This window comes from Alosa alosa, chromosome 15 (genome assembly GCF_017589495.1).
Source record: "Alosa alosa isolate M-15738 ecotype Scorff River chromosome 15, AALO_Geno_1.1, whole genome shotgun sequence".
Lineage (NCBI taxonomy): Eukaryota > Metazoa > Chordata > Actinopteri > Clupeiformes > Clupeidae > Alosa > Alosa alosa.
The window spans coordinates 14,134,694-14,160,026 of record NC_063203.1 but is presented as its reverse complement, the minus strand read 5'-3'; the positions used below and the strand labels follow the sequence as shown (position 1 = coordinate 14,160,026).

General features: G+C 46.7%; 2 protein-coding genes across 2 annotated transcripts; one reads left to right on the top strand and one right to left on the bottom strand.

The window, feature by feature from the left end:
• Nucleotides 1-7,745: 7,745 nt before the first annotated feature.
• Nucleotides 7,746-18,484, bottom strand: aasdhppt (aminoadipate-semialdehyde dehydrogenase-phosphopantetheinyl transferase). Its single transcript, XM_048265312.1, has 6 exons — nucleotides 17,977-18,484; nucleotides 17,570-17,798; nucleotides 15,696-15,817; nucleotides 15,184-15,345; nucleotides 8,449-8,532; nucleotides 7,746-8,182 (listed from the first exon to the last, which is right to left on the bottom strand). Exons 1-6 carry the CDS (start codon nucleotides 18,118-18,120, stop codon nucleotides 8,024-8,026), a joined length of 900 nt encoding a protein of 299 aa, XP_048121269.1. The 5' UTR covers nucleotides 18,121-18,484; the 3' UTR covers nucleotides 7,746-8,023.
• msantd4 (Myb/SANT-like DNA-binding domain containing 4 with coiled-coils) lies at nucleotides 18,454-24,839 on the top strand. The gene is made up of 3 exons (XM_048265311.1): nucleotides 18,454-18,586; nucleotides 19,480-20,376; nucleotides 22,499-24,839. Exons 2-3 carry the CDS (start codon nucleotides 19,882-19,884, stop codon nucleotides 23,351-23,353), a joined length of 1,350 nt encoding a protein of 449 aa, XP_048121268.1. The 5' UTR covers nucleotides 18,454-18,586; nucleotides 19,480-19,881; the 3' UTR covers nucleotides 23,354-24,839.
• The last annotated feature ends 494 nt before the right edge of the window (nucleotides 24,840-25,333 follow it).

Here is a 25,333-nt window from a genome sequence, read left to right as displayed (position 1 = left end):
TGAAACAGTTTAACCTCTCTCAGACACTGAAAGCTCCATCAGCTGGGCTCACGGACGATCATAGCTTGCACTTCATCCCACACACTGAACCTCCCCTCCCCTCACCATCATGTCATCCTCTCAACCCATCTACCTGTGCAGATGGAGGGGGAGAGAGAGAGACAGAGAGAGAAGAGAGAGACAGACAGAGAGACAGACAGAGAGAGAGAGAGAGAAAGGCAACGCTAGAGAGAGGAAGAGGCAGTGCTAGAGAGAGATAGAGAGAGAGTGAACTAGCAAAATAACAGTTTCATAATAAGAGAGCAAATGCAAACGACACGTTCGTCCTGTGCTCCTATTGTCATGGGGGTCCTAATCAGCTTGTGTAATGCCATCAGGAGGGCTATCCCTGCGTCCCCCCACCTCTTCTCGTCTCTCCCGCTTCCTCTCGCCTCTCCTCCACGGGCCCAATTGCATTACCAGCCTGTTATCAAATCTGCTGCCATGTGTACCGCTGCCTATTAGGACCTGACTGATTACCCGTGTGACATACCAGATAGCCGCTCTTGTTGCTGTGTGGAGCAGATCTGCCACCGATCTGGCTGGGATCCAGAGACGGCTATCAGGGACGGTGGATGAGCTCATCAGAGAGACACTAGATGCTTATCCTCACGCCTGTCCACTCAGAAGGATGTACTAGCATGAGGCAGCGGTCACAGGTATCTGGATTCCTGCGTTTCAGTGTCTGTCTCCCGTTCGCAATCGGACGCAATCAGAGTAGTAACGGTGTGCATCATCTGTGTGATTTGATTGAACAAGAGATGCAGAGTGAGTGCCGGACTAGATCTTGGCAACAAAGTCCAATAGCAATAAAAGCCTTACATTGCATATAATGGATATGTGCTTGTCTAAGAGACTGTGGCACTAAATACACAGAGTAACTACAAGTGCTTGCTGTACACACACACACACACACACATCTATTACACATACACATGCTGTACACACACACACACACACACACATCTATTACACACACACATGCTGTACACACACACACACATCTATTACACATACACATGCTGTACACACACACACACATCTATTACACACACACACACATCTATTACACACACACACACACACATCTATTACACACACACACACACACATCTATTACACACACACACATCTATTACACATACACATGCTGTACACACACACACACATCTATTACACACACACACATCTATTACACACACACACATCTATTACACACACACATGCTGTACACACACACACACATCTATTACACATACACATGCTGTACACACACACACACATCTATTACACACACACATGCTGTACACACACACACACACATCTATTACACACACACACATCTATTACACATACACATGCTGTACACACACACACACATCTATTACACATACACATGCTGTACACACACACACACATCTATTACACACACACATGCTGTACACACACACACACATCTATTACACATACACATGCTGTACACACACACACACATCTATTACACACACACACATCTATTACACATACACATGCTGTACACACACACACACATCTATTACACACACACACACATATATAGTACACACACAAACACACACATCTATTACACATACACATGCTGTACACACACACACACATCTATTACACACACACACATCTATTACACACACATGCTGTACACCTGAATGCTCCGACTGGGTCAGTGCCCTTTGAAACAGTTTGCTTACTCTCTCCAGACACTGAAAGCTCCATCAGCTGGGCTCACGGTTGATCATAGCTGCACTTCATCCCACACACTGAGGAGCCTCCCCTCCCCTACCATGTGTCATCCTCTCAACCCCATCTACCTGTGCAGATGGAGGAGAAGAGAGAGAACAGAGAAAGAAGAGACAGACAGAGAGACAGACAGAGAGACACTAGATGAACTTATCCTCACGTTAGATCCTGTGCTCCCTATTGTCATGGGGGTCCACCAGAAGGATGTCTCTACCAGCATGAGGCAGCCGCTGTAGGACCTGACAGGTATTCCGGGATTCTGGCCGCAGGGCTTGATGCTCATCTGTCTCCTGCTTCCAGAAGGATGCAATCGACGATTCCTAACTCCGTTCATGTCGGGTAATAGTAACGGTGCATCATCTGTGTGATTTGATTGAACAAGAGATGCAGAGTGGAGTGCGGACTAGATCTTTGGCAACAAAGTCCAATAGCAATAAAAGCCTTTACATTGCATATAATGGATATGTGCTTGTCTAAGAGACTGTGGCACTAAATACACAGAGTAACTACAAGTGCTGTCCTTGGTCCTGAAACTGATGGGGCTCGTTGATTTCCAAAGCTACAACCATGGTTCAATTATGTCATTTTACATCACCAAAACAGCATCAGCTTAAGATCTGCCAATACAGAGACAACAACATGGATGTGTAAATCTATTTTGTACTGTATGTCTATTTGTGGAATGTATAGAGTTAACACCTACCGAAGTCAAATTCTTTGTGTACGTAAGTATACTTGGCCAATAAAACTGATTCTGATTCTGATTTTGAAATGTGTCTCTCCTTGTGGCTTCCCCCACTTTGTTCACCATGTCCCTATTCAATGGGATTTTTCACATCTCCTTGCTAACCTGCCAGCCCGCCTCAATCTCTCTGCCTTCCTCTCCTCTCTGACCCCAAAGACTGAGGTTAGCAGTCAGCCAGCAGCGCTGATCAGATTAGTGTGGATGGCTGGCGAGATCTCTCTCTCTGCACACCGATCTCAGGCTGTACTGGGGATGGCTGTACAAGACAAGAGAGAAATACAGACAGACATAGAGTCAGAAATGAAAACAAAGAAAGAAGGCTGAAGAGAGAGAGAGAGAGAGAAAGAGGGGGGGGGGGGACAGGGACATTTGTAGTGTTTTTATGTGTCTATTTGTATAGTATAAGTATAAGTATATATACTCTTTTGATCCCGTGAGGGAAATTTGGTCTCTGCATTTATCCCAATCCGTGAATTAGTGAAACACACAGCACACAGTGTACACACAGTGAGGTGAAGCACACACTAATCCGGCAAGCAGTGAGCTGCCCGCATCAACAGGCGCAGCCGGGAAAGCAGTGAGGGGTTAGGTGTCGCGGCTCATGGGCACTTCAGCCGTGCCTACTGGTCGGGGTTCAAACCAGCAACCCTCCGGTTACAGGTCCGAAGTGCTAACCAGTAGGCCATGGCTGCCCCCCTTGTGATTACATTTTTGTTGTTGTTGCCATGTACATTCAATGCTTTGACATTTTGATGCAACAGTCAACAGAGCTAATCAGAACTGCAAGACTGAAAGAGAGAAAGCGCAAGAGAAGGTGAGAGAAGAGAAGAGGCTGGAGAGAGAGAGAGAGAGAGAGAGAGAGAGAGAGAGAGGGACAGAGAAGGTGAGAGGACAGAAGAGAGTGTGTGTTTGTGAAGATGTGACAGCACGTCACAGACGGTAGCATGTGATAAAAAATACACTGGCCACTTGGGAGCTTAAAGCAGAGTGGCATCTGACCCAGAGGTGCGAGGGTGAAGACGTGTTTTTAGTTCACCCAACACTGCCAAAGAAGTTTCCAAACCTGACCACTCATCTGAGTGGCCACAAAGCCTGGCAGCAGTTGCAGGTGCAGGTCAGTCACACCATTGTCATCTTTCTCTGAGTATGGAGTGAGACTACAGCACATCTTCCACATAGTTGTGTCCTTTTTGGTCAATCAGAGGGTTACCACCAATTCATGGGACAAAAGCCTTTGGAGTGGAGCATACAGTATAAAATTAAATTGTATAGGACAGAATTCAAAGTGCTTATGGTACTGCTATTCATAATGTTATTATGGTGTTGGTGTGCTATTATTAGGATTGTTATGTCATATAGGTTTTGTATTTGACTTAACAAAGTATCACATTACTCAATCAAAACAATTTCCCCAACTTCCACTCTCTACATAGGTGTTCATGCAACACCATCTGGTGTGGTGCTGATACAGTATATCTGATTAGCCTGACAGTTGACAGCATCATGATTATCAAGCACACAACCCATCATGAAAAAGCCATTAGCGGAAACCGGTGTGAGGACCGATCAGGTTAACTCCTGTGTGTCTGTGCAGCTGACCTTGTAAACCCTCCCTGTGGTGCAAAGTCGTCATGCCCGCAGGGCGATGTAAAAACAATCACATCCCAGCAACAGATGCCACTCTCATTCCAATTTCGTTCATCACGATGGAGCATGAAGCATCACTTGACAGTCCGTGGCGAACATAATAGTGTTTGTATTTGCGTGCAACACTGCACGAATATCCTAATTTAAGAAAGTGTGACAGAGAAAACAGCTTTTGTGTGCTTTGAATGAGCACATAATCAACCCCCCCCCAACCCACCCACACCCACACACACACACACCATTGTTACACACACCCCAAGGCCTTGCCCCCTACAATAATGACAAAAAAACAACAGAAGGCTGTTTAAAGTTATTTGGTGAGTTAAACAAAGTGGTATCATCATCAATGCGGAGTAGGCTGATGTTCATGTCCCCAGAGTGTAGCACTAGCTGCCTGGCAGCTCTAGCTGCTGGCTGCAGTAACTCGACTACAAAGCCATGCCTGGGAATTAGCCAGTGACATGGCAGTAAATTTCACACACACTCACGAGGAGTCTCTCATCTGTGGACAGGGGATCCGGTTACGGTGGGAAGGAGCTCTCTGCCTCTCTGAGCACTGGTGTCTGACTGGCTGTGTTTTATCGGCAGGTGATTTAGTGCTGGGGAGGCCTGCCAGGGAGTCACACAGACTCTGCACTCTTTCTCCAGGACAAGCCCCAAGGCAGAGGGGTCCATATCTCTCCCGCTCCATATAGATGACATTTGCTGAAAATAGAGGACTGCCACGACTCCCAAGAGAATAAATCAAAGTTCTTTCTGCCGGTATGTGGAAATCTTATCTCTTCCACCGAAAAGCTACATCAGAAAGATAAGAAAGGGGAAGGAAAATAAGGAGATGGTTTAGTGGAAAAACAGGTAAATCACTGCTCTTTTAAGAAGAGGCGGTCGCTGTCTGAAGACATCTTGTGTTGCAAGGGGGGACGTAGTGACGCAAAGGCCATCTAAAATTGTTGCAACACGTTTGAGGGTCGACCTCCAGGGGTGAGATCACACATTCCTCCCTTTTAACACTCCCTGCGCCCAACACCAAGTCTCTCAGCATCACGTCAAAACTCACCCCTGTCAGCTTGACAGCATCATATGGCAGAGAGCGCAGAAGCTTTGAAAAGGCCATCCTTCCTTCATCTCTGTTAGTCTACTCTTTGACATTTTCACTCATGCACTCATACACACAACGGCCGTATAGCAGCAATTCAATCCAAGAACAAAAAAAAAACAAAAACAAGAAACACTTCACACTTCAGGTGGTTACAGGGCATCAGAGGGAAGATAGACACAATACAACACAGCACAGCACAACACAACACTGCCGAGACACTATTTTGTCTGTTCTCATGCTTTTGCATAAACTCCACCAGCTCCAGTGTTTTAAAATAGCCACGCTGCTTGTGTTGGTCTGTGCCCCTAAGGCAGAGAGGGTCATGTTATCTTACAGCAATATGGGAAGCAGCCGTGGGACTATCACTGCTAAACCCATAGTGCTGCACTGAGGAGAATGAGGCATGCCGACCACTGCCCACACATGGCAGCCGTGCGGAGAGCGGGGGGGGGGGGGGGGTGTTGTTTTACATAGCAGGAGAACTGCTGTGTATATGTGTGTGTGTGTGCATATATGGCCATTTAAAACACTTCTGGGCGATTATAAGTAATGAAATTAACAAGAGCCAGCTCAACTTTAAAGAATAAATTAAAAACAGTAAATTAGAAGGATGGCCCAATATTGTGTGTGTGTGTGGTGTGTGGTGGTAGTGTGTGTGTGTGTGTGTGTGTGGGGGGGGGTAATGGGGTGTGTGGGAGGGGGATGATGAAGCGGCTGACACAACACAGTGGTGGAAGAGTCTCATCTCATTCTGTCCGTCTCTCTCTCTTCCCTCTGCATCCCTCTTCTCTTTTAGAGAAAGCCATAATGAGCAGGAGACTGAAGAGGGCCAGGGGGCACTTGAGGGTATATTATCATTTAAGGAGGGTAAAAACGTGCAGCGCTACAAAGTGAGTGAGGCTTTCTGCAGGAAATCACTTGCATAAACCTCTTTAGATCAGCTGGCAACTTGTTATTGTGTGCGCAAATGGCACTCCTCCCTTTTAAACACAAAAAGCCATTCCGAAGTGGCTCATTACATTAAGATACTCGAGTCCACATTTCTTCATGTCATTCTAATGCCACCTACTACTGTACAATATCCATTGCATTTGCAGTAAAAGGCAGATGATATCTGTAGAAACCTCTTCCTGCCTTTAATGAGCTCTTTCCTTCTCTTGCTGCTGGAGCTAAAGATGATTCGTTTAGTCTGTGTGTTTGATTAAGCATGTGTGTGTACATGTTTCTACTGCACATAGAACTCAGCGTGTTTATGTTGTGTGTAGTGTGCATGTTGGTGCATCCAACTGTGTGTGTGTGTGTGTGTGTGTGTGTGCGTGCCTGTCGGCCGGGTGAGAGGCAGAGGCTGCTGGGGAGATGGTGGCCATGTGTGTGTAGTCAGAGGATGTCAGAGCTCCACCCCCACTCCACTAAAAGGGCTCTCAGTGACACACAGGCTGACTCAGGCCTCTGTGTGCAGCGCCACTCACACACTCACTTCAGAGATGACACACACACACACACACACACACACACAGACACACATGTGCACACACACACAACCATTTAGTCAGTCAGAGACACAGTGGAGGTACAGATTATAGCAGAGCATTTTAGCTTTATCTCCTTTAACAGTAACGTGAGCCAAGCCAAACAGGTAGCTACAGAACAACTCCAAACACACACACACACACATTTGCAAAACCCCTGATGAGTAGAGAGGAGAGCAGTTACCAATGGGGTGGGGGTGGAGGGTGGCTGCAAGAGCGCAGCCTCAGTTTGTTAAAAGCAATGGCTTCCCCTCTAAACACAAGCCCCTAATGGCACACTAAATGTCTCCCGACAAAAATAGACCGTGTGGCAGATGGAGTGTAAGAAAGGCATGAGAGAGAAAGAAGAAAGAGAGAGAGAGAGAGAGAGAGAGAAAGAGAGAGAGAGAGAGAGAGAGAGCATGAGAGCAAGAGATCGAGAGAGAGAGAGGGGGAAATGAGAGCGAGATCAGCGAGAATCAGAGATAGCACACAGTGAGACGGGTTAGAGAAGGCAGCGCGATCAAAAATAGACAAGCTGAGCTTTTTTGCCCGAGAAGGTCGCATGAAAAGCCACAGAACAATTCCATGAGATCATAAACAGATACTGCCAAAAGACCGACAGCAGCAAATATACACCCAGCCATAAGAATCACGGCCATTAATCAGTGTGTGCTCATATAACTACTGGATCTCCACTGTGAAGGGCTCTTTCACAGGCCCAGTCTCATAACAATGAGAGTTCATTTCACCGCGTTCATCTTCATTTTGGGCACGGACAGCTCTCTTGTGAATTATATCATTATCTCCAATCTCCTTTTGTAATAACGTCCTCTCTTCCTCCTCCTCCTTCTGGGTGCTCGTCATGCAGACATATTAGGTGCCGTGTCAGAGGAGAGGGTAAAAGTGGCACAGAAAGTGAAACAAACTCTTTCGTTTTGGATTTTTATTCGTAACCACGTTTGGCATTTTCCCCAAGAGTTTACAAAACACATCAAGGCTAGAGAAATGAAATGTCCCCCCCCCCCAGCTGTAGCCCCAGCCCAAGTGAGAGAAGGCGCCCTACTTTCACCAGACGCAAAAGGCCACAAAAGTCTCTCCAAAAAGTCGCAGGGAAAGCAACAGCCTTTAATGGCCAGTTCAGTTGCCTCCTTTCCCTTCCTGGGGTCTTGGTAGTGGGCCGTGGGCCCGGTCCCTGGTCTCGGCTGGTCAAGGCTGGTTGTGCTGGCGTGTGGGTGCCTCCTGTTTCTTCTCAAAGCTCTCCCAGTAAGCCGGGTCCTCCTCCGAGAGAGGCACGGCGCCCAAGACCAGCTCGCTGAAGCTCAACACGGTGAACTTAAGAGGCCTGGCGTGGCCAGCAAAGTGCTCCTGTTCACAGAGAGACACACACACACACAGAGAGATGAATAGAGAACATACGAAACATTAGAGAGCAATCAATGACCAATAGAAAGAATAACAGACCGAAAAATATTGTGAGGGAGAGACAAGAGAGGGTTCAGGAAGATAAACAATGCCTATTTTTGTACTCAAGAGTGTTTGCCCACAATGCCACTTGCTGTGCGTGTTTGGGTGAGTGAGGCCGTTCGTCCCTCCCTCCTGGTGAGGCCCCTCATCCATCTCTAATGACTCACCCTCTCGGCCGCCGCCACTGCTGCCGGCGATCCTCTGCGGCTCAGGGCCACCGCCACATGATGGTGCTGGTCCAGCAGGCACTCCTGCAACGGCATATTAGACAGCCTCAGACAACCGCCGGTGCCATGGCACCACGACATTACCGACCCGCCATCCCCAACCCTTTCACAGCATGTACAGAGAACCTGTTCTACGACACAACAGGCTGCCAAGCTGGGCTTCTGTGTGCTTACACAGCGTACAGAGTACAAGCAAGACGGATTTTGCAATATTTCCAAGAGCCATTTCTCAGAGGGATGCTTCGTGCCACTTCTGGGAAATGAGAAAAAGAGGGACATTCCTGTCCCGCGATCGCTCCCCTCCTTCCTCTCCTCCCTTCAAAAGTCTCCAGCCTTCTGTCCGTCCTTTCTCTCTTCCTCCTCCTCTAGTGTCCACTCCACGTCTCTGCTCTGGCGCTGCACTCCCCCTGCTGCTAAATCCATTGCACAAACACTGAGGTTCTCATTCCCTGCTCCCTGCTTAACTCGTCACACCCCACCTCGGCTATTATCTGCCACCGGCTCCTGGGCCTCCGAGCGCCACTCACGCACGCACGCAGACGCTGCGCCCATTAACGGAGAGTCAATCTCCATCCCGCACACACTCCGGTAACACACACACATGCTCGCACTCACACACACACACACACACACACACACACACACACACACATCTGTTGTGCATGCTGGGAAGACATTTACGCATGGAGAGGTAGAGAGAGACGGCATGGCTTTTGGATGTGAGTGTGTGTGAGTGTGAGTGTGTGTGTGAGAGTGTGAGAGAGAGAGAGAGAGAGAGAGAGAGAGAGAGAGAGAGAGAGAGACAGTGTGCTCACGAACATCCCAAAACATTCCTAGCAGGGGTCTCGGGAGAGGTTTCATGGAAAAAATGAGCTCCTCCAGCAGTTCAAGGGGAGCCACTCGCTGTGCCTCTCTCCAGCGCAGGCACTTTGAAGTGGGGGAGCATACGTGAGGGGCTGCGCTGGGCGGAGGTCCGGGGGTGCTCAGCGGCCTGACTGGGGGTGGGGGTTGGGTTGGGACGCAGACATACGAGCATCTCCTGGAGTGAGATGTGGATTAGGGACATTGGGAGAGATGGGGGGGGGGGGGGGGGAAGAAGGGGCTCTATCTATCCTTCAGATGGGCCATCCTTCTAAGCAGAGTTCAGCTCAAGGTCTCCTCCTTTCAAAACTCCTTCTTCCCCTTGTCACCATCCTCATGTGTGTGTGTTAGCTCATAGGAATTAAGGCCTCATACTCTGTAAAGGCCCTTGAGATGATGCTCACTGTTAAAGATTTTTGAATAAGACTGATCTGACGTTCACCTTGCACAATGCAAGTCTGAGAACGCTAAAACGATCCTAGCTATTTTGTTGGTAACAAATTAGTATTTGTATGCAGGTCTAGGTGTATTCCAGGGACGCAGTGGGATATGCACTACTGACTACCTGAACTTCTGTATGGACATTGTTGTTCCCACCAGAACTGTACGCTGCTTTCCCAACAACAAGCCTTGGATAACCAGCAATGTCAAGACCCTTCTTAACAGGAAAAAGATGGCGTTCAGAGAGGGGGACATGGCAGAGCTGAGGCGCGTGCAAGGGGAACTCAAAGTCAAGCTGAAGGAGGCTAAGGAGGACTACAGAAGGAAGGTGGAACAGATGTTGCAGGAAAACAACATGGGACAGCATGAAGGTTATCACTGGCCTGAAGAAGAGCAGCAGCTCTGTGGAGGGAGACCTGGACAGGGCGAACCAGTTGAACCACTTCTACAACAGGTTTGACTGCCCTGCTCCAGCTCCAATGGCGGTGGTCTGTCCACCATCCCCCAGCCCCCACCCCCACCCCCCTCAATACCAGTGCAACACTCACCTCCATCATCACAGGCTATCGTACCCCCACCATCACTGGATATTGCACCCCTCCCCCACATGGCGATCACAAACAATGAGGTGACAACGGCCTCAGTCAACCGCCATCAGACACACAGACCCCAGATGCACCCCTCCCCCTCCCCTCCCCTTACACCCCCCATCCTCACAACAGCTCAAGTGAGAGCACAACTAAAGACACTGCGCATCAATAAAGCAGCGGGGCCTGACAGACTGTGTCCAAGGCTACTCAAGGCCTGTGCTGCTGAACTGGGGGAGCCACTGAAGCACATCTTCAATTTGAGCCTACGCCTTGAACAAGTCCCAACACTGTGGAAGACATCATGTCTCACCCCTGTCCCTAAGAAGCCACACCCTAGTGAGCTTAATGACTACAGACCTGTCGCTCTTACATCACATGTGATGAAAACAATGGAGCGACTGGTCTTAGGTATGCTCAGACCCCAGGTACGCCATGCACTAGACCCGTTACAATTTGCATACCAGGAGAAAGTGCGCGTGGACGATGCCATCACTTATCTTCTACAAAGGACACATTCTCACCTAGACAAGGGGAAAAGTGCTGTGAGAATCATGTTCTTTGATTTCTCAAGTGCTTTTAACACCATCCAACCCCTCAGACTGGGAGACAAGCTCTTGCAGATGGGTGTGGACGCCACCTGGTAACCTGGATTACAGATTACCTGACGGCGACCACAGTTTGTCAGACTGAAGAACTGTCCTCTGACACTGTGATCAGCAGCACCCGAGCCACAGGGAACTGTGCTCTCTCCAGTCCTGTTCACCCTGTATACATCTGACTTCTGCTACAACACCGAGTCATGCCACATGCAGAAGTTTTCTGACGATACTGCAATTGTGGGGTGTATCAGGAACAGGCAGGAGGAGGAGTACAGGAGCCTGGTGGAGGACTTTGTGCAATGGTGCAAACTCAATCATCTTCAACTCAAAACTTCAAAGACCAAGGAGATGGTGGTGGATTTCCGCAGGTTTAAGCCCACTCTGCTACCAGTCCCCATTGCACTCCAGTGGAGACCCAGATACTTGTAGGTGCTTACCACCTCCATATTGACCCCATCAGTCCCCATTGATGGGGTCAATATGGAGATGGTAAGCACCTACAAGTATCTGGGTCTCCACCTGGACAATAAACTGGACTGGTCAGCCAACACTGACGCACTCTACAAAGGAAAGGGCAGAGCAGGCTGTACTTCCTGAGGAGGCTGCGGTTCTTCAATGTGTGCAGCAAGCTCCTCAGGATGTATTACCAGTCTGTTGTTGCCAGCGTCCTCTTCTATGCAGTGGTATGCTGGGGAGGAAGCACAAAGAAGGATGCGGGGCGAATTGACAGGCTGGTAAGGAAAGCTGGCTCTGTAGTGGGAGCTGAACTGGAGTGCATCACTGCAATATCTGACAAAAGGACCCTGAACAAACTGATCAACATCTTGGGCAATGAGTGTCACCCACTCCACAGCACTATTGTTAAGCAGAAGAGCCTGATCAGCGGGAGACTTCGCTCACTGCCTTGCACAACAGACTGAGGAAGTCATTTGTCCCCAGGGCCATTGCACTCTTCAATGCTTCACTTAAGGGAAGAGAGATAGACTCCTCTGCATAGTCTGTCTGCCTCTTCACCCCCTCCATGTTTGGATACTGTCTGTCCACTTGCCACTTTTTACCATTGTCTTTCTGCCTCACTGTTTGCGTGCTATATTAGCACATTAGCACATATGCATAACCCCTCCCTCCATGCCATAGTTGAACTGTGGCCACACTTATACCTTTTCTTAAAATAGTTATATATATAGATGTATAGATATATATACTCTATTGTTGCACTGTTGCACTTACTTACTATCACCATGCCTACTATCACCATTGCACTATCACCATGACACTCACTCACACAGAGCACCTTACTATGCACAGAGAATCACAGGCTCAGTCCCTGCCTCAGTCATTGCAAGCGCCTCTTGATTGATTAATCACCACTATGTGGATACTTTTTTTAGAATTGATTTAGATTAAGTGTTAGTATAATTTGTATTTTAGTATATTTAGTATATTCTTTATCTACTGTCCTTATTGCTTAGTTGTGTTTTTATATTATATACTTTTAATTACTTTTTCTGCTGTTAGTGAATGTGTGTGTGTTGTCCGTATGCTACTGAGACCTTGAATTTCTACTGGGGATCAATAAAGTATCTATCTATCTATCTATCTATCTATCACACTGAGCTAGAGCTGATTATCAACGGCACATGCCCAGAGAGTTGTGACAAGCGTTCCATACTTTGTTGGCAGCGCAGGTGACATAACATGACCCCCCCTCAGCGAACCCTCTCTTTAGCACCCATTGATCTAACTAGGAGACGGCTCATGCTAGTGGCCTCCGCGTCTCCTCCGTCCCCAGCCACAGTGCTGTTATTAAGCCCAAACCTGCCATTATGTGGAGAGTCTGAGAGCTGACCTTACCCTGCTCTTGCTGTCACACACACACACACACACACACGGCAGCGCGGCGCAGCCACACACCGACCCACTCCCATCACACACACACACTCACACACGCATGAATGCACACACAGACATTGGAAATGATACCGCAGAGACACACCACACATCCTCATTGACCCAAAATGCCAAATCGACACAAGGCAGGTTGGTGGGGGGCGAGGGTGTGTGTGTGTGTGTGTGTGTGTGAAGGCCTTGGGGGTCGTTTTTTGTGCCATTTTTGCTTCGACGTGGTGCCATCTAAGGGAGCCTGAAGTGTGGGTGTAATGACAGCATCTGTTGCGGGGCGGCAGAAGGCGCTAATAGAAGCGTTTCCATGCAGGCGGGCGGGCGGGCACACCGAGGAACGGATCCATTTCCTTAACGGTGGAGCTCTCGAGGAGGTCGGCAGCCAGGGTGAACTGTGACGCAGCTACTTCCATTGATTATAATGGAAGCTAATTGTTGCAGGAGACGCAACGCGAACGGAACGCTTCAGTTACGCGCCTGGTGTAGCTCAGCCCTTACTAAGAATAGTGGCATCTTCATATAGTATATCCATATCCTCATCTAGGGATCTACTATTTGGTACTTTATTTTTCCAAATGTGAGGAGAAAGAGAGAGTGCCAACCTCTAGTGGAGTCTAACACAATACTACTCTTAGGTATGAGCTACACCAGGCGTGTAACTGAAGCGTTCTGTTCGCGACGCGTAAAATCCATTTTAGATGAACGGTCTATTTTTTTCGAACGTACGCCCCACTGTCACGTCTGGTGTAGCTACTTCCATTGATTATAATGGAAGCTAATTGTTGCAGGAGACGCAACGCGAACGGAACGCTTCAGTTATGCGCCTGGTGTAGCTCAGCCCTTACTAAGAATAGTGGCATCTTCATATAGTAGATCCATATCCTCATAGGGATCTACTATTTGGTACTTTTTTTTCCAAATGTGAGGAGCAAGAGAGAGTGCCAACCTCTAGTTCTCAACAATGCTTTATTATTCATGTTCCTCCTCCCCTCCTGATGATCATAGGAAATACTCCGGTCTCCTCATGAAAGAGGCCTCTGTCAACTCCATCCCGCTCCTCCTGAAGACAGGCGTTGTTGTGTCACTGTGGCACGTCAGTGCTCATGCAGAGGTGTGTGTGTGTGTGTGTGTGTGTGTCGTTGCTGGTTTGTTATCAAAGCTTACTGCCTCACACTCTTCCCAGCTCCTGTCGTGTTGTTTCATATTCTCGGCGAGTCTTCTGTACGCGGGGCGCGGAAGAGCAGGTTCAGTTCGTCGGCCCTTTTCATTTACACGCTCGTAGCTTTGCCCGCCGCGGGGGAGCAGTTTCCTGCATGCTCCCTTGAGCGCTTCTCTTAAACTCTTTTCAGATGCATATTAAGGTGCCGTGCCAGAGGTTCTCAAGGTGACTCTCTTGGGGAGAATAAAGTGAAAATGGAGACGGAACCAGAGTGTTCAGTCCCTTTTTTCAGCTTCAGGGACTGTGATTATATGGGTGTGTGTTGTGTGTGTGTGTGTGTGTGTGTGTGTGTGTGTGTGTGAGAGAGAGAGAGAGAGAGAGAGAGATGAAAAATATCAGGTAATATACTAAATGTGCTGCTATGTGACAATGCAGTCAACCTATAGTGCCAACCCAAAGCTAGACTAAGGCATGGGTGACCCCTTCTGGTCAGAAGTAAAACTGCAGCACTTGAGGAACAATGCTGCGGTATGGTAAAGGCTATGGCATTAAAATGTTGAGGGCTGTGAATTTCCATACTGCAAAAGGCAGTTAAAGACCTGATGAAGATGACAGGAGTGATATCCAGAGGGTGAGCTGCTATCTCCCCAGAGTTCACTTTCACACTCCAGTATTATACTAGCCTCGTTGACACTATGCTCTTCTCAATTGAGAGTGGGCCAGGAAAAGGTTCATTGACTTCCAGCGGGGGCGTAACTAGCAGTGAAATTAAACTTAAAACGGTGCATTACACTCTCACCAAATCGTTTCAGAAGGGTAGCAGTCTTGTAAACAAAGGTTTTAAATGCAGTTGTTTACTCAATTCCAAAGAAATACATGTCCATGCTGGATTAGCGATTGTATTTGCGTGCCTGTGATTTAGGGACATTGGAAATGCGCTTCAATGGCCTCTTAGCCAGACGGACCTGTAGAGCAAATCCCAAATTTGCCGACTATTTGGTGGCTCAGGCTTATAAGGAATGTACAGTGGTCAGACACTGGACGAGTCCTATACCCTAAATGACCAAAATGTTCCATCCAGCACTGTACACACACAACAGATCTAAAATGTCTCCCTACTTACCTCAAATGTCCAGTCCTCCTCCTCCTCCTGATCCAGGTGCATTCTGGTCTCAGTGCACACCTGTCCCTCCAGGATTTGCAGAGGTGATATGTGAAACTCTATCCGCTGCAGATCGAACCCCAGGCCCGTCCCAATGGCCTTGATGAAGCTCTCCTTCAGGGTCTTGATACACAGACAAGACACTGATTGACACCCAAAACCTTATGAGCCTGGGCACTTGAAATAAACAAAATAAAGCATCAGCATTGTCTTACATGAATCTGAAGTGGTAAACTGACTTTACTATTGAGAACATGTGCTATGTGTGTATTTTGGCAGAATATTTCAATATTAATGCACGTACGATCTAACCTCGCATGTGGAAATAGTCTCATAGATGTGCCTAGGGGATCAGAGATTTCTCTCGCCTTTTTTCTTTCTTTTTTTTTTTTTTGGGGGTCTAGTCTGGACCCCCTTATGAGGAGGTGATTGGGAGCGGAATCAGTGCAAGGCCCTGGCGTTGCCATGGTTACCCAGTGCCGGTGGAACGTGTGGAGCTGCTCCCATTCCGACCCCGTGGCCCTGATGGTGTTCCACTCGTGCTCCGTGAACTGGCGGGTCATGAGCCGGAAAAACTCTGGGATGGAGCTGGAGCCTGAGACATGTGAAGGTGAAACACATGGAGAGAGTGGGTGCATGGACAAGATGGCACACACACATGAACAAAAAAGACAGAACTCTTATGTTTACGTTTATATTCATTATATTGCCCATTGATTTCATTTAAAGTGACATATAGGTGTGGATGGGTGTGACACAAGAATACAGCTAAAATGTATGTTCTTGCCAGACAAAAGTGCTATATTAAAATCAGAATGAAAATAAAAGTCTAAACTCTATTTAAATCATACAAGCTAAAACAAGTGTAAGCAAATATAAAACTGATCTAGTGTTACATGACACTAAGGACCCCCCGAGTGGAGTTACTTTCTCAGGTAGGTGCCAGAATCTGAAAAATAAAAGGTGTGCATTACTGTGCTGACAGCTGCTTTCAGTGAAATGAATAAATGCAAATACATGCACCATACACTTATTCAGGGAGCCAGCCCTGTCTTCAGAGATCCAGTGTTGTGCAGAATCTAGAACCACTGCACAAGCTCCGGCAACTTAAATGATATGGCAAGGCCTTACCAACAACACAGTCTGAGGTTCAAATCCCAGAGAGCACACATAATGATGAAATGTACACCCAACCAGACTGCAAGTTGTCTGGAATAAAATTATCTATTAAAAATGAGTGCAAATGAATATAATTCTAAAGGGAGTGAAGTGAGGACAGAGAACTGTTGAGCAACAGAGACACCTAGTGGTCAAACATTTTTATTAAATTTTTTCCTCCTGAGTTTGGTGATGCCACAGCAAAGACAGTGACATCCAAAGGAAAGAGCTATTTGCATGATGTCACAGGGGTCAAAAAGCTACTAGAAAATCCTGCAAAAACTGTGACAGCGTAATTGTTTAACAGACAAAGAAAACCAGAGGTAAGGGCCTTTCTTCCCAAAGAAACTCCATGGGCTATATACTCAGAGGCATATAGTTACTCAATCCTTTGAAATGGAGGGGACTTATTTCAGAAGGGATTTTGTGATTGTGTGGAGGAATTTGAAAGAGAGCCTCAGACATTATGACAGGGTTGGGCTAAAAGATTAAAGTTCTGACAGTTCGAGGTTGAAGCCAATAGGATTTAGTGTGAAAAGAGGTTGAAATAGAACCTGGCAGGACTCGAGAGACATCCTGGTAGGAGAGGCCAGTTTGTTCTGAGAGAGTCAAACGGATCTTGAACCTGAATCTCTCAAGCCCTTGTATATTTGAAGTGCTTAAAACAATGCCAAAAATCTGTTATAGGGTATTTTAAGGCCTTCACGCCAGATAGCTAAGAACACAATGACATTTATTTTTCTGTCTGTTAAGAGACCCTTCACTCACTGGCATTGTAATCTTATACTTCATACTGTACAATGTGCCCATTTGCACTGTAAAAATTCCCAAAACAAGATTAATTTTGAGCAAAATAGCTGTGTAGCTGTGTCAATCCAGACATGCACATTAGAATTGTCTCAGCCTCCAACTACAGCACAAGACCGCCACTACAAAAGAAAGTCATCATAGCATAGCATTAATGCAATGACCTCTCTTAAAACAAATGTGTTGAAAATAACACAACTTGCGTTGCTTTTAACACATCTCTGTGTCCAGATAGGGACAACACAGTTTGTATTGTTCCCTTTTTTATTTGTTACGCAATACGTGTTGAAATAACACAACTTGCGTTGAAAACAACACATATTGAGTTGTTTTTTAACACATCTGTGTCCAGATAGGGACAACACATTCGTTTTAACAGTACCTGGCCTGCTGGTCTTCATGACGTCTACTCCAACCTGCAGGCCAGGCTCTGCAGCCAGCACAGCGTAGTCACCCTGGTGGGACACGTTAAAGCTCCACTTCTGGTGTCCAGCATCAGCTATGGGGTTGGCCACCACTGGCTTCCCCTTAGGAGTCCTCTCCAACCGGATTTGATCCCAGACTATTCCCATCTTGTCCGACACAAGTTTACGGATCAGAAGTCTCCCGGCCTAACATGCACACATCAAAATATGCACAGCATTGAGACACAAACATTCATCAGTGATCTTGAATATTTATAACCAAGTGAAGGGGAATTAAGTTATAAGGATAAAACAGAATAGTAGTGGTTATTCTGTCTTTGAGTTCAGAGGGAATCCTGTGTAAAATCATGCATGCGCTCCATACCATGGCTGACTTGGCATCTTTGGCAAACACAAACTGTCCAATCCGCTCCTTCTCCTCGCGCTGCACACACCGAGCAGCAAGCAACCACTCAGCACGAGTAGGGGACCACGACCCGCAACGAAACGCCCAACGCACACCCTCCATACTGCAATTTCAAGTGTCTATATGTATGACGAGCCACACCAGATATCCCTGAACATTATAGCAATACTACTTTGGAAGTCTCAATGTGGCAGCCCTTTACCGCATCATACGTCAGGAATAATGTGATACAGTAACCTCACTGCGGTCATTTGTAAGTGAGAACAGGTTTAGTCTCATTTCAAGGTAAACTAAAGTCACACAGGAGCACTATTGTCTCTGTTGACCTTTTATTTACAATCGCTCGACGTGTGCCCGCTTCTTCGCCAGACCTTTACAAGAGGACTTCAGCTTCGCACACACACATCCGGAAGGAGTTGACAAGGCGGGTTAAGCTAAAGTGGGAGTGACACAGAACGGACCAATCACAACAATGTTTATGGTTCATGCCCCAGGGTCTGGTTCCGATTTGTTTTGCCATTGATTTGAAAAGAATGAGCTTTTGACATATTCCTATCCCACCACCTCGGTAAGTTTTGTCCATATGCATAGGATATAAATGCATTTATTTGTATGCAGTTTATTACTAAATGACCATGAGCTTTCAGAAAAAAATGGCGCAGCCTTTAACTCACCAGATGTTGGTCACGTCAGACTCGTAGTATGATAGCGCTTTACGTTCCTACTACTATCGCTAGCTGATTAGCTTACTCGATTATCCAAATGAAATCAAACGTTAATGCAGACACAGTTTTGTTGGTTGATACTCCGGTACTTAAATTTGCCATCTTAGTGCTACCGAAGTGTCGACTACAAGAGTTGTAGATGTGAAGTGTGTGGTCGTGCATCGCTACGCACAGATGCATTTAGACCAGCCATTTAATTTTAAACGTGCGGGCTATTTGGAGGATAACATCTCAGCAAAACAATCGGCACGATGACCGATTCAGCTCCATTCTTATTCTGTTGTTCATTTAAGTAAAGGGAATCGATTTGAGGAAGATACATTTTATTTAAACAATAATTTAACTGTGAATTATCATTCGTTATATTTGTAAAGAAAAATATCAAGTTACCAAGGCGATAGTTATTCTAGCAAACACAGATCTTATAGTTGGATGAGCCACAGTCTGTATATAAGGCAAGTCCTAACCTGTTATAGTCCAACATAATAAGTATCACTCTTGTGTGATTTTTGTACATGATTGATTGATGTGGCAGCTCCGTATCTCCCTGTCTTCTTAAACATGACCAAAATTCCCATTTCCCAGTCAGGAACTACCTAGGATTGATTGATGATCTAGATAAGGTGTGTTTGGTTGTCAGTGCAGACAGTGTTGATTTGCTGCAGACAACACATAATGATGATTTGCTTCCTTTATTTTTCCCTTTCTAATTGTCTTGTCTTCAAATGTCCTTCAGGGATTGTGCAGCCAGGCACTGTCAGCATCCCCGTGCCATGGGGCCTGGGAATCCTCCACTCCAGCTCTGACATGCATCTCCCTCAGAAGTAACCTGCTGGCAGGAGCACTGTCTATGCCCCTCATCTCGTCTTCCCCAGCAAGTCTTAGTGGAAGTCTTCACCCACATCTCTTCTAACTTTTGGTTCTTTTTATGCAACTCTGTCTTCCCCTCCATCTCTCTTTCCTCCTCTCTCTCTCTCTTTCCCTCTCTCTCTCTCTCTCTCTCTCCCTCTCTCTCTCTCATAACCACCTGTAGCACTCCAGAGCCTCATCTCTGACTCTCCATCAGGTCATCATTGCCCACCTCTCTTTCTCTCTCTCTCTCTCTGGCCTGTCTGTCTGACCCCTTCCCCCCCTTGCGATGGACTTCCTGCAGATGAAACACCTGAAGCGCAAGCGGAAGAGCAACTACAGCGTCAAGGAGACGCAGACTCTCATCCGCGAGATCCACAAGCGCCGCGACGTGCTCTTCTCGCGCCAGCAGAACACGGCCATCAACGAGCTGAAGCGCCGCGCCTGGGACGAAGTGGCCGACTGCGTCAACGCGCTCGGCGAGGGCGAGCTGCGCACCGCTGCCGAGGTCAAGCGCCGCTACCTGGACTGGCGCGCGCTCATGAAGCGCAAGCAGATGCGCGCCGAGCTGGCGTCGGGCCTGAAGGCCGGCGGCGAGTACGAGGCGCCGTGCCTGTCACCCGACAACGACGCCTCGCTCAGCGGCGGTGACCAGTCGCTAGACGTGAGCGGCTTCGCCAAAGAGGCGGCGTGCGATTGGCAGGACCTTTCTGACCTCGGGGAGCCGAGCAGCCACACGCCCTCGGGGGTCAAGATGGAGGATGATGATGCTAATGGCTACAGGGTAAGAGATGGGTGAGGGGTGTGTGTGGTCCTCTCTGGCTCTCTGTAGACAAAGATGGGAGCAAAATCAAGAATAGTTCAAAGACTGACTTTCACCCAAAGTGACAGAAGTCAAACCTGGTATCACCGATTGCCAGTCACTGATGTTACCGCTGCATGCCAGTTGAAAAATGTCTGAAAGCAAATCTCTTAACTTTATTATTATGGCCATATGTATTTAACTAAAATGTTGAGTGAAAATAATGGAACCCCCTAATATGATCAATTCCTCATCTATTATCAATTTATTAATCATGTTTAGCACCCTGTTTTTTTCTTAATAGATAGATAATAGCTCCTATTGTGATTTAGGAGGTTTGAGGAGGGGTGAGCGGTTGGAAGAATGTGTTCTGTAGCAGTACATGTGTGACATGATGTTGTGATTATGGATAGTTGATATGGGTAGCATGACAGAAGGATAACTCTTGAGATCATCTGCAGTGCTGTTGACTAAAATTTACAAACAAGAAAAATCATGAAACCTCCCAAATCATCATGGTTCATTCCATGTCCAATCAGATAAAGTTGTTGGTGCACCGTCTCAGGATTCAAACCTTGTCTGTATCATGAATTGGTCCCAAAACCAATGCCTCTTAAGGATTTGTGTTCAAATCCTATGTCTTCATATTCTTTTCAGCCATTGATATGTATTTAGTTTTACAGCCTGAGAAGCAATGTTTGGGCATCAATATTTTTAAGTAAATTAAGTTAAGTTAACTTTTAGTAGTATTCATAGCTGAATGACCGAAGCATTATGAGTTTGCATGGCATGCTCATTGATTTTCTGTACTGTAAGACCCTGGATTTGGAAAAAAAGTGCATTAGGTATCGATCATAATTTTTCTTTAATACACAAGTTTACAATGCCCTCTATCACTTGTTTTGTGTTTGGTTTCAAATCTAGGGTCCTATTATTTAAAATCAATGGGCATGCTGTACAGTTTCAGGACATGTAGGACATTCCAACAACTCACCCTTCCATAAACCTCCTAAATCAAAAAAAGGACCTATTACCTATCTATTAAGAAAGAAACATGGTGCTGAAAGATTAACAGTTAATAGATGTATAATAAATGGATAAAAGAAGATCATATTAAAATGTAAGAGGTTCCTTGAATACATTACACCATAATAATCAAAGCTATTGATTTGCGTCCTGACATTTCCCAAATGGCATGCAGCTTTTATACATTAAACTTAAAAAGCTGTTGAATAAATAGAATAAAACAGATTTCATTGGATGACTCATGAGAGAATTCATAAAGCGTAAAAGCTGTTTTATTTGGAAGTAAATATTTGTTATGTAAATAGTGTCATTTTGATCTGAGCTTCATGTGTCCCTATCCCACATGCATACATATTTTTTTGTAAAGCAATGTTTATTGAGTTTTGAACATAGGGAAGTATACGTAAGAGATAATGGAGTCCATTATCCCGCTTATTCCACTGTTGCCACTTGCGTTGTGCTAATTTCCCGTTACAATTTAAACGTTTTAATCGCTAAAACTTGTCTTGTTTGTAGAACTAATTTCTTCCAACACATATCAACTAATTTCTCAACTTGCAGGACAAACTGCCATTACTAGTTCTAAATGGATGGTTGCTACGGCCAAAGGCCAGTCGTTTGGTTCTATCTCCCGTTGTCAAGCGGGCGTATCCCAAGATTCTGATGAACTTTAGCTTTGAAACATCGCTATTTTACTGCTGTCATCCATCTAGCTAAATGCCACCTCCATCATATGCTACAATGTTGCCATGTTCTGAACATCTGCATTTTACAGCTCAGATGTAACGCGACAGTTCATTTAAACTTCACAACGAGTTTGGCGAATTAATATACAAGTGTGATACGGCCAAAAAAATGGATCTTCTTCATAGGTGTGCAAATAACATATGGTTAATGGTCGTTCTAAATTATGTAGGACAATGGGAAATTCAACCAAGCAGTGGAATAAATAGCATTTGTCACAACGGTACAACGGTCAAATGTTTCTTTAAATGCATACATATTTATGAACTTGTTGATTGTGTATGTATTAATGAATTGCCTGTGACTTGGCCTGTGTCGTGTTGTGTATTGGCAGCTGGAAAGCGACGCTGGTGAGGTAGGAGAGGGCGAAGCGGACGGAGAGGAGGACGATGACGACTGCTTCCCCTCCATCTTGCCCGACATCGACCGCGAGGGACGCGTCCCCGAGGTCTTCGCCCACATCGACGAATTTGGCATGCTCAGCTCCTCCAAAGCCTCCTCGGTCAGCACGGGGGGGCGGGAACTGGGCCTGGGTGCGGGCATCGGCATGGGCATCAGCGGCGTGGGCCTGGGCGGGGCTGGCCTGGGGGTGGGTCTGGCCGGCATGGGCCTGGGCGGCGCCCACGAGAGCACGGGCCTGCTTATCGCCCTGGAGAAGCAGCGGCTGGACCTGGAGAAGCACCGTCTGCAGGTGGAGTCCGAGCGGCTGGGGGTGGAGAAGGAGCGCCTCCTGCTGGAGAAAGAGCGCTTGCGGCAGGCCGAGACGGAGCGCGAACGCGTGCAGCTCGAGCGCGAGCGGCTCCAGGTGGAGCGCGAGCGGCTACGCCTGCTCATGTGCCAGACGACCGCTGCCCAGCACGGCCTGCCCTCGTCCACCTCCACCGCCGCGGCCGCCACGCCCAGCACCTCCTCCACCTCCTCCTCACTGTCCTCCTCGAGTGCCCCCACCTCGTCCACGCTGGAGGGGTCGGACAAGGACAGGAAGCCCGCGTGGCACCCGGCCGTGGACCTGGAGGCCGAGAAGCTGAAGCTGGAGAAAGAGCGCCTCCTGCTGGAGAAGGAGCGGCTGCAGTTCTTCAAGTTCGAGTCGGGCCGGCTGCAGATCGAGAAGGAGCGTCTGCAGGTGGAGAAGGAGAGGCTGCAGCTGCACAAGGACGGCCAGCAGATGGCACTCCACCAAGGACACTAACCAGAGACACTGTGCTCAGCATCTGCAGAAGGAGAGGATACGATACGCTCTGTAGGGGGAGTGGGAGGACGTTTTGGGCAGGGAGGAGAGAGAGGGTCAGACAGAGCAAGATGGTGGAGCAGAGGTGTGTGTGTGTGTGTGTGTGTGTGTGTGTGTGTGTGTGTGTGTGTGTGTGTGTGTGTGTGTAGGAACACACACATATGTGGAGGCAGTGAATGAACATCGGTTAGAGGAGGGACAAAAGTGTTTGGACCAAACCTGTTCGATATGCCACGCAGGAGGGCGCGTGTGCCTGCTGTCACAGAGTAATGGAAAGACATGGTCCAGTGTGTTTGCTTCCTCCTGTTCCCTGACAGGATCACAGAGGGCAGTGCTGGTGCCTCTCTGATGCTGCCAGTGCAGTGTAGCTGCTGTTCGGTGAACCATTGTGCTTCTCAGTTCATTGTTGGGGCGTTTGCCTGCCTGTTGTCTTTTGTGGTGGAACAGATAGCCAAATGGGACTCAAATGCTGTGACTGTTCATTCATGTGTGTGTGTGTGTGTGTGTGTGTGTGTGTGTGTGTGTGTGTGTGTGTGTGTGTGTGTGTGTGTGTGTGTGTGTGTGTGTGTGTGTGTGTGTGTGTGTGCGTGCGTGTGATATGCTGCATTCCAGAAACCTTGGAAGTCGGATATCTCCTACTTGGAATCTCCCAGATTCATTCCAGACAAACTCTGGGAAAAAATACAATGGAACGCCGTTTGAAGTCGGAGTTTCCATTTCTACACTCGAGGCAAGTCAATCTACCCCGACTTCAAAATCGGAGTTGATGTCCGACCTCCGACGTCGCCTAGAATGCAGCATGAAACCCGAGACGATGGTGCTCGCTATGATCTATTAGACGAATAAATTCCCAGCTCAGCAGCATCCAGAAATCAGTTGCAGCAGACAACAATCGATACATAATGTATTGGTTTTTCTCTTTCCATCATGTATCGGTGATTTCCATTTATGTCAATATGTTTACCCTCCATTTTGTTTGAAGTCTTTTATGGTACGTAAATATGAGGGGAAAAAAACCTTTTGTAGTTGTGTATATTTGTGGAAAAATGTGTGCCTGTATAGAGGGAGATTTCCCTCTTCTGAAATGTGTCTGTTCAGTACTGTTGTTTCATGTACAGAGTGCAGTCTCTGTTGCAATACAGAAGCACACAACTAAGTGTCATTGTGTATCTATATCTATATATCGATATATAGAAATGGCTAAAGCAGGATGTCTAATATGCCTTGTGACTTTATTGTACCGGTCATTTATTTTTTATTTTTTGTAATGTTTCAGATGTTGTATTATTGCTGGATGAGTGTTTGAGAGGATACTTGCCTTTCTTTTCTATTTTTTTCAGAGCTCTTCAGGTGCAGTATGTTTGGAAAAGCAGAAAAAAATAGATCTCTTGTCCTTTTTACTGCTCTGTCTTTTACGATAAATAAAAAGGTGGTGCATTTCTTTGAACCTTTGTATTTATATCCAAGCCATTGACAAGATGGCTTTGAGATCCCCATTCATCTTCTAGACAGTTATCCAAAATGGCCACTGGATTGATTTTTCCGCCATAGACAGAAAAAAAACAGAAAAGTACTTACAAATTATCTTGTACTGTATGTCTGGTATAGGATAGGATAGGATACTAAATCAGTTAATTTGGGTGACCATTTCTAATAATTTCCCCTGTATCATATTAGGTAACATCCAGTTGCTTTATCAAGCGGTTTCATAGTCTGTCCCCTGTGCCTCTGTCTGTCTGGTAAGTAGCAGTATTATTTCAATGTGAAAGGTCAGCCAGCCACTTGACTTCCAAGAAATACCCTCTGATAATTAGCGTCTTGGTCCTAAAATGTCACCTTAATATACCACTGTTGCACAGGTGACAGGTTCTGTGCTCACTAAGAAACGGCAGACTTGACAAAATGTCTCATGGTGTCTGGTGCAGACATTGAGCTGTTGTG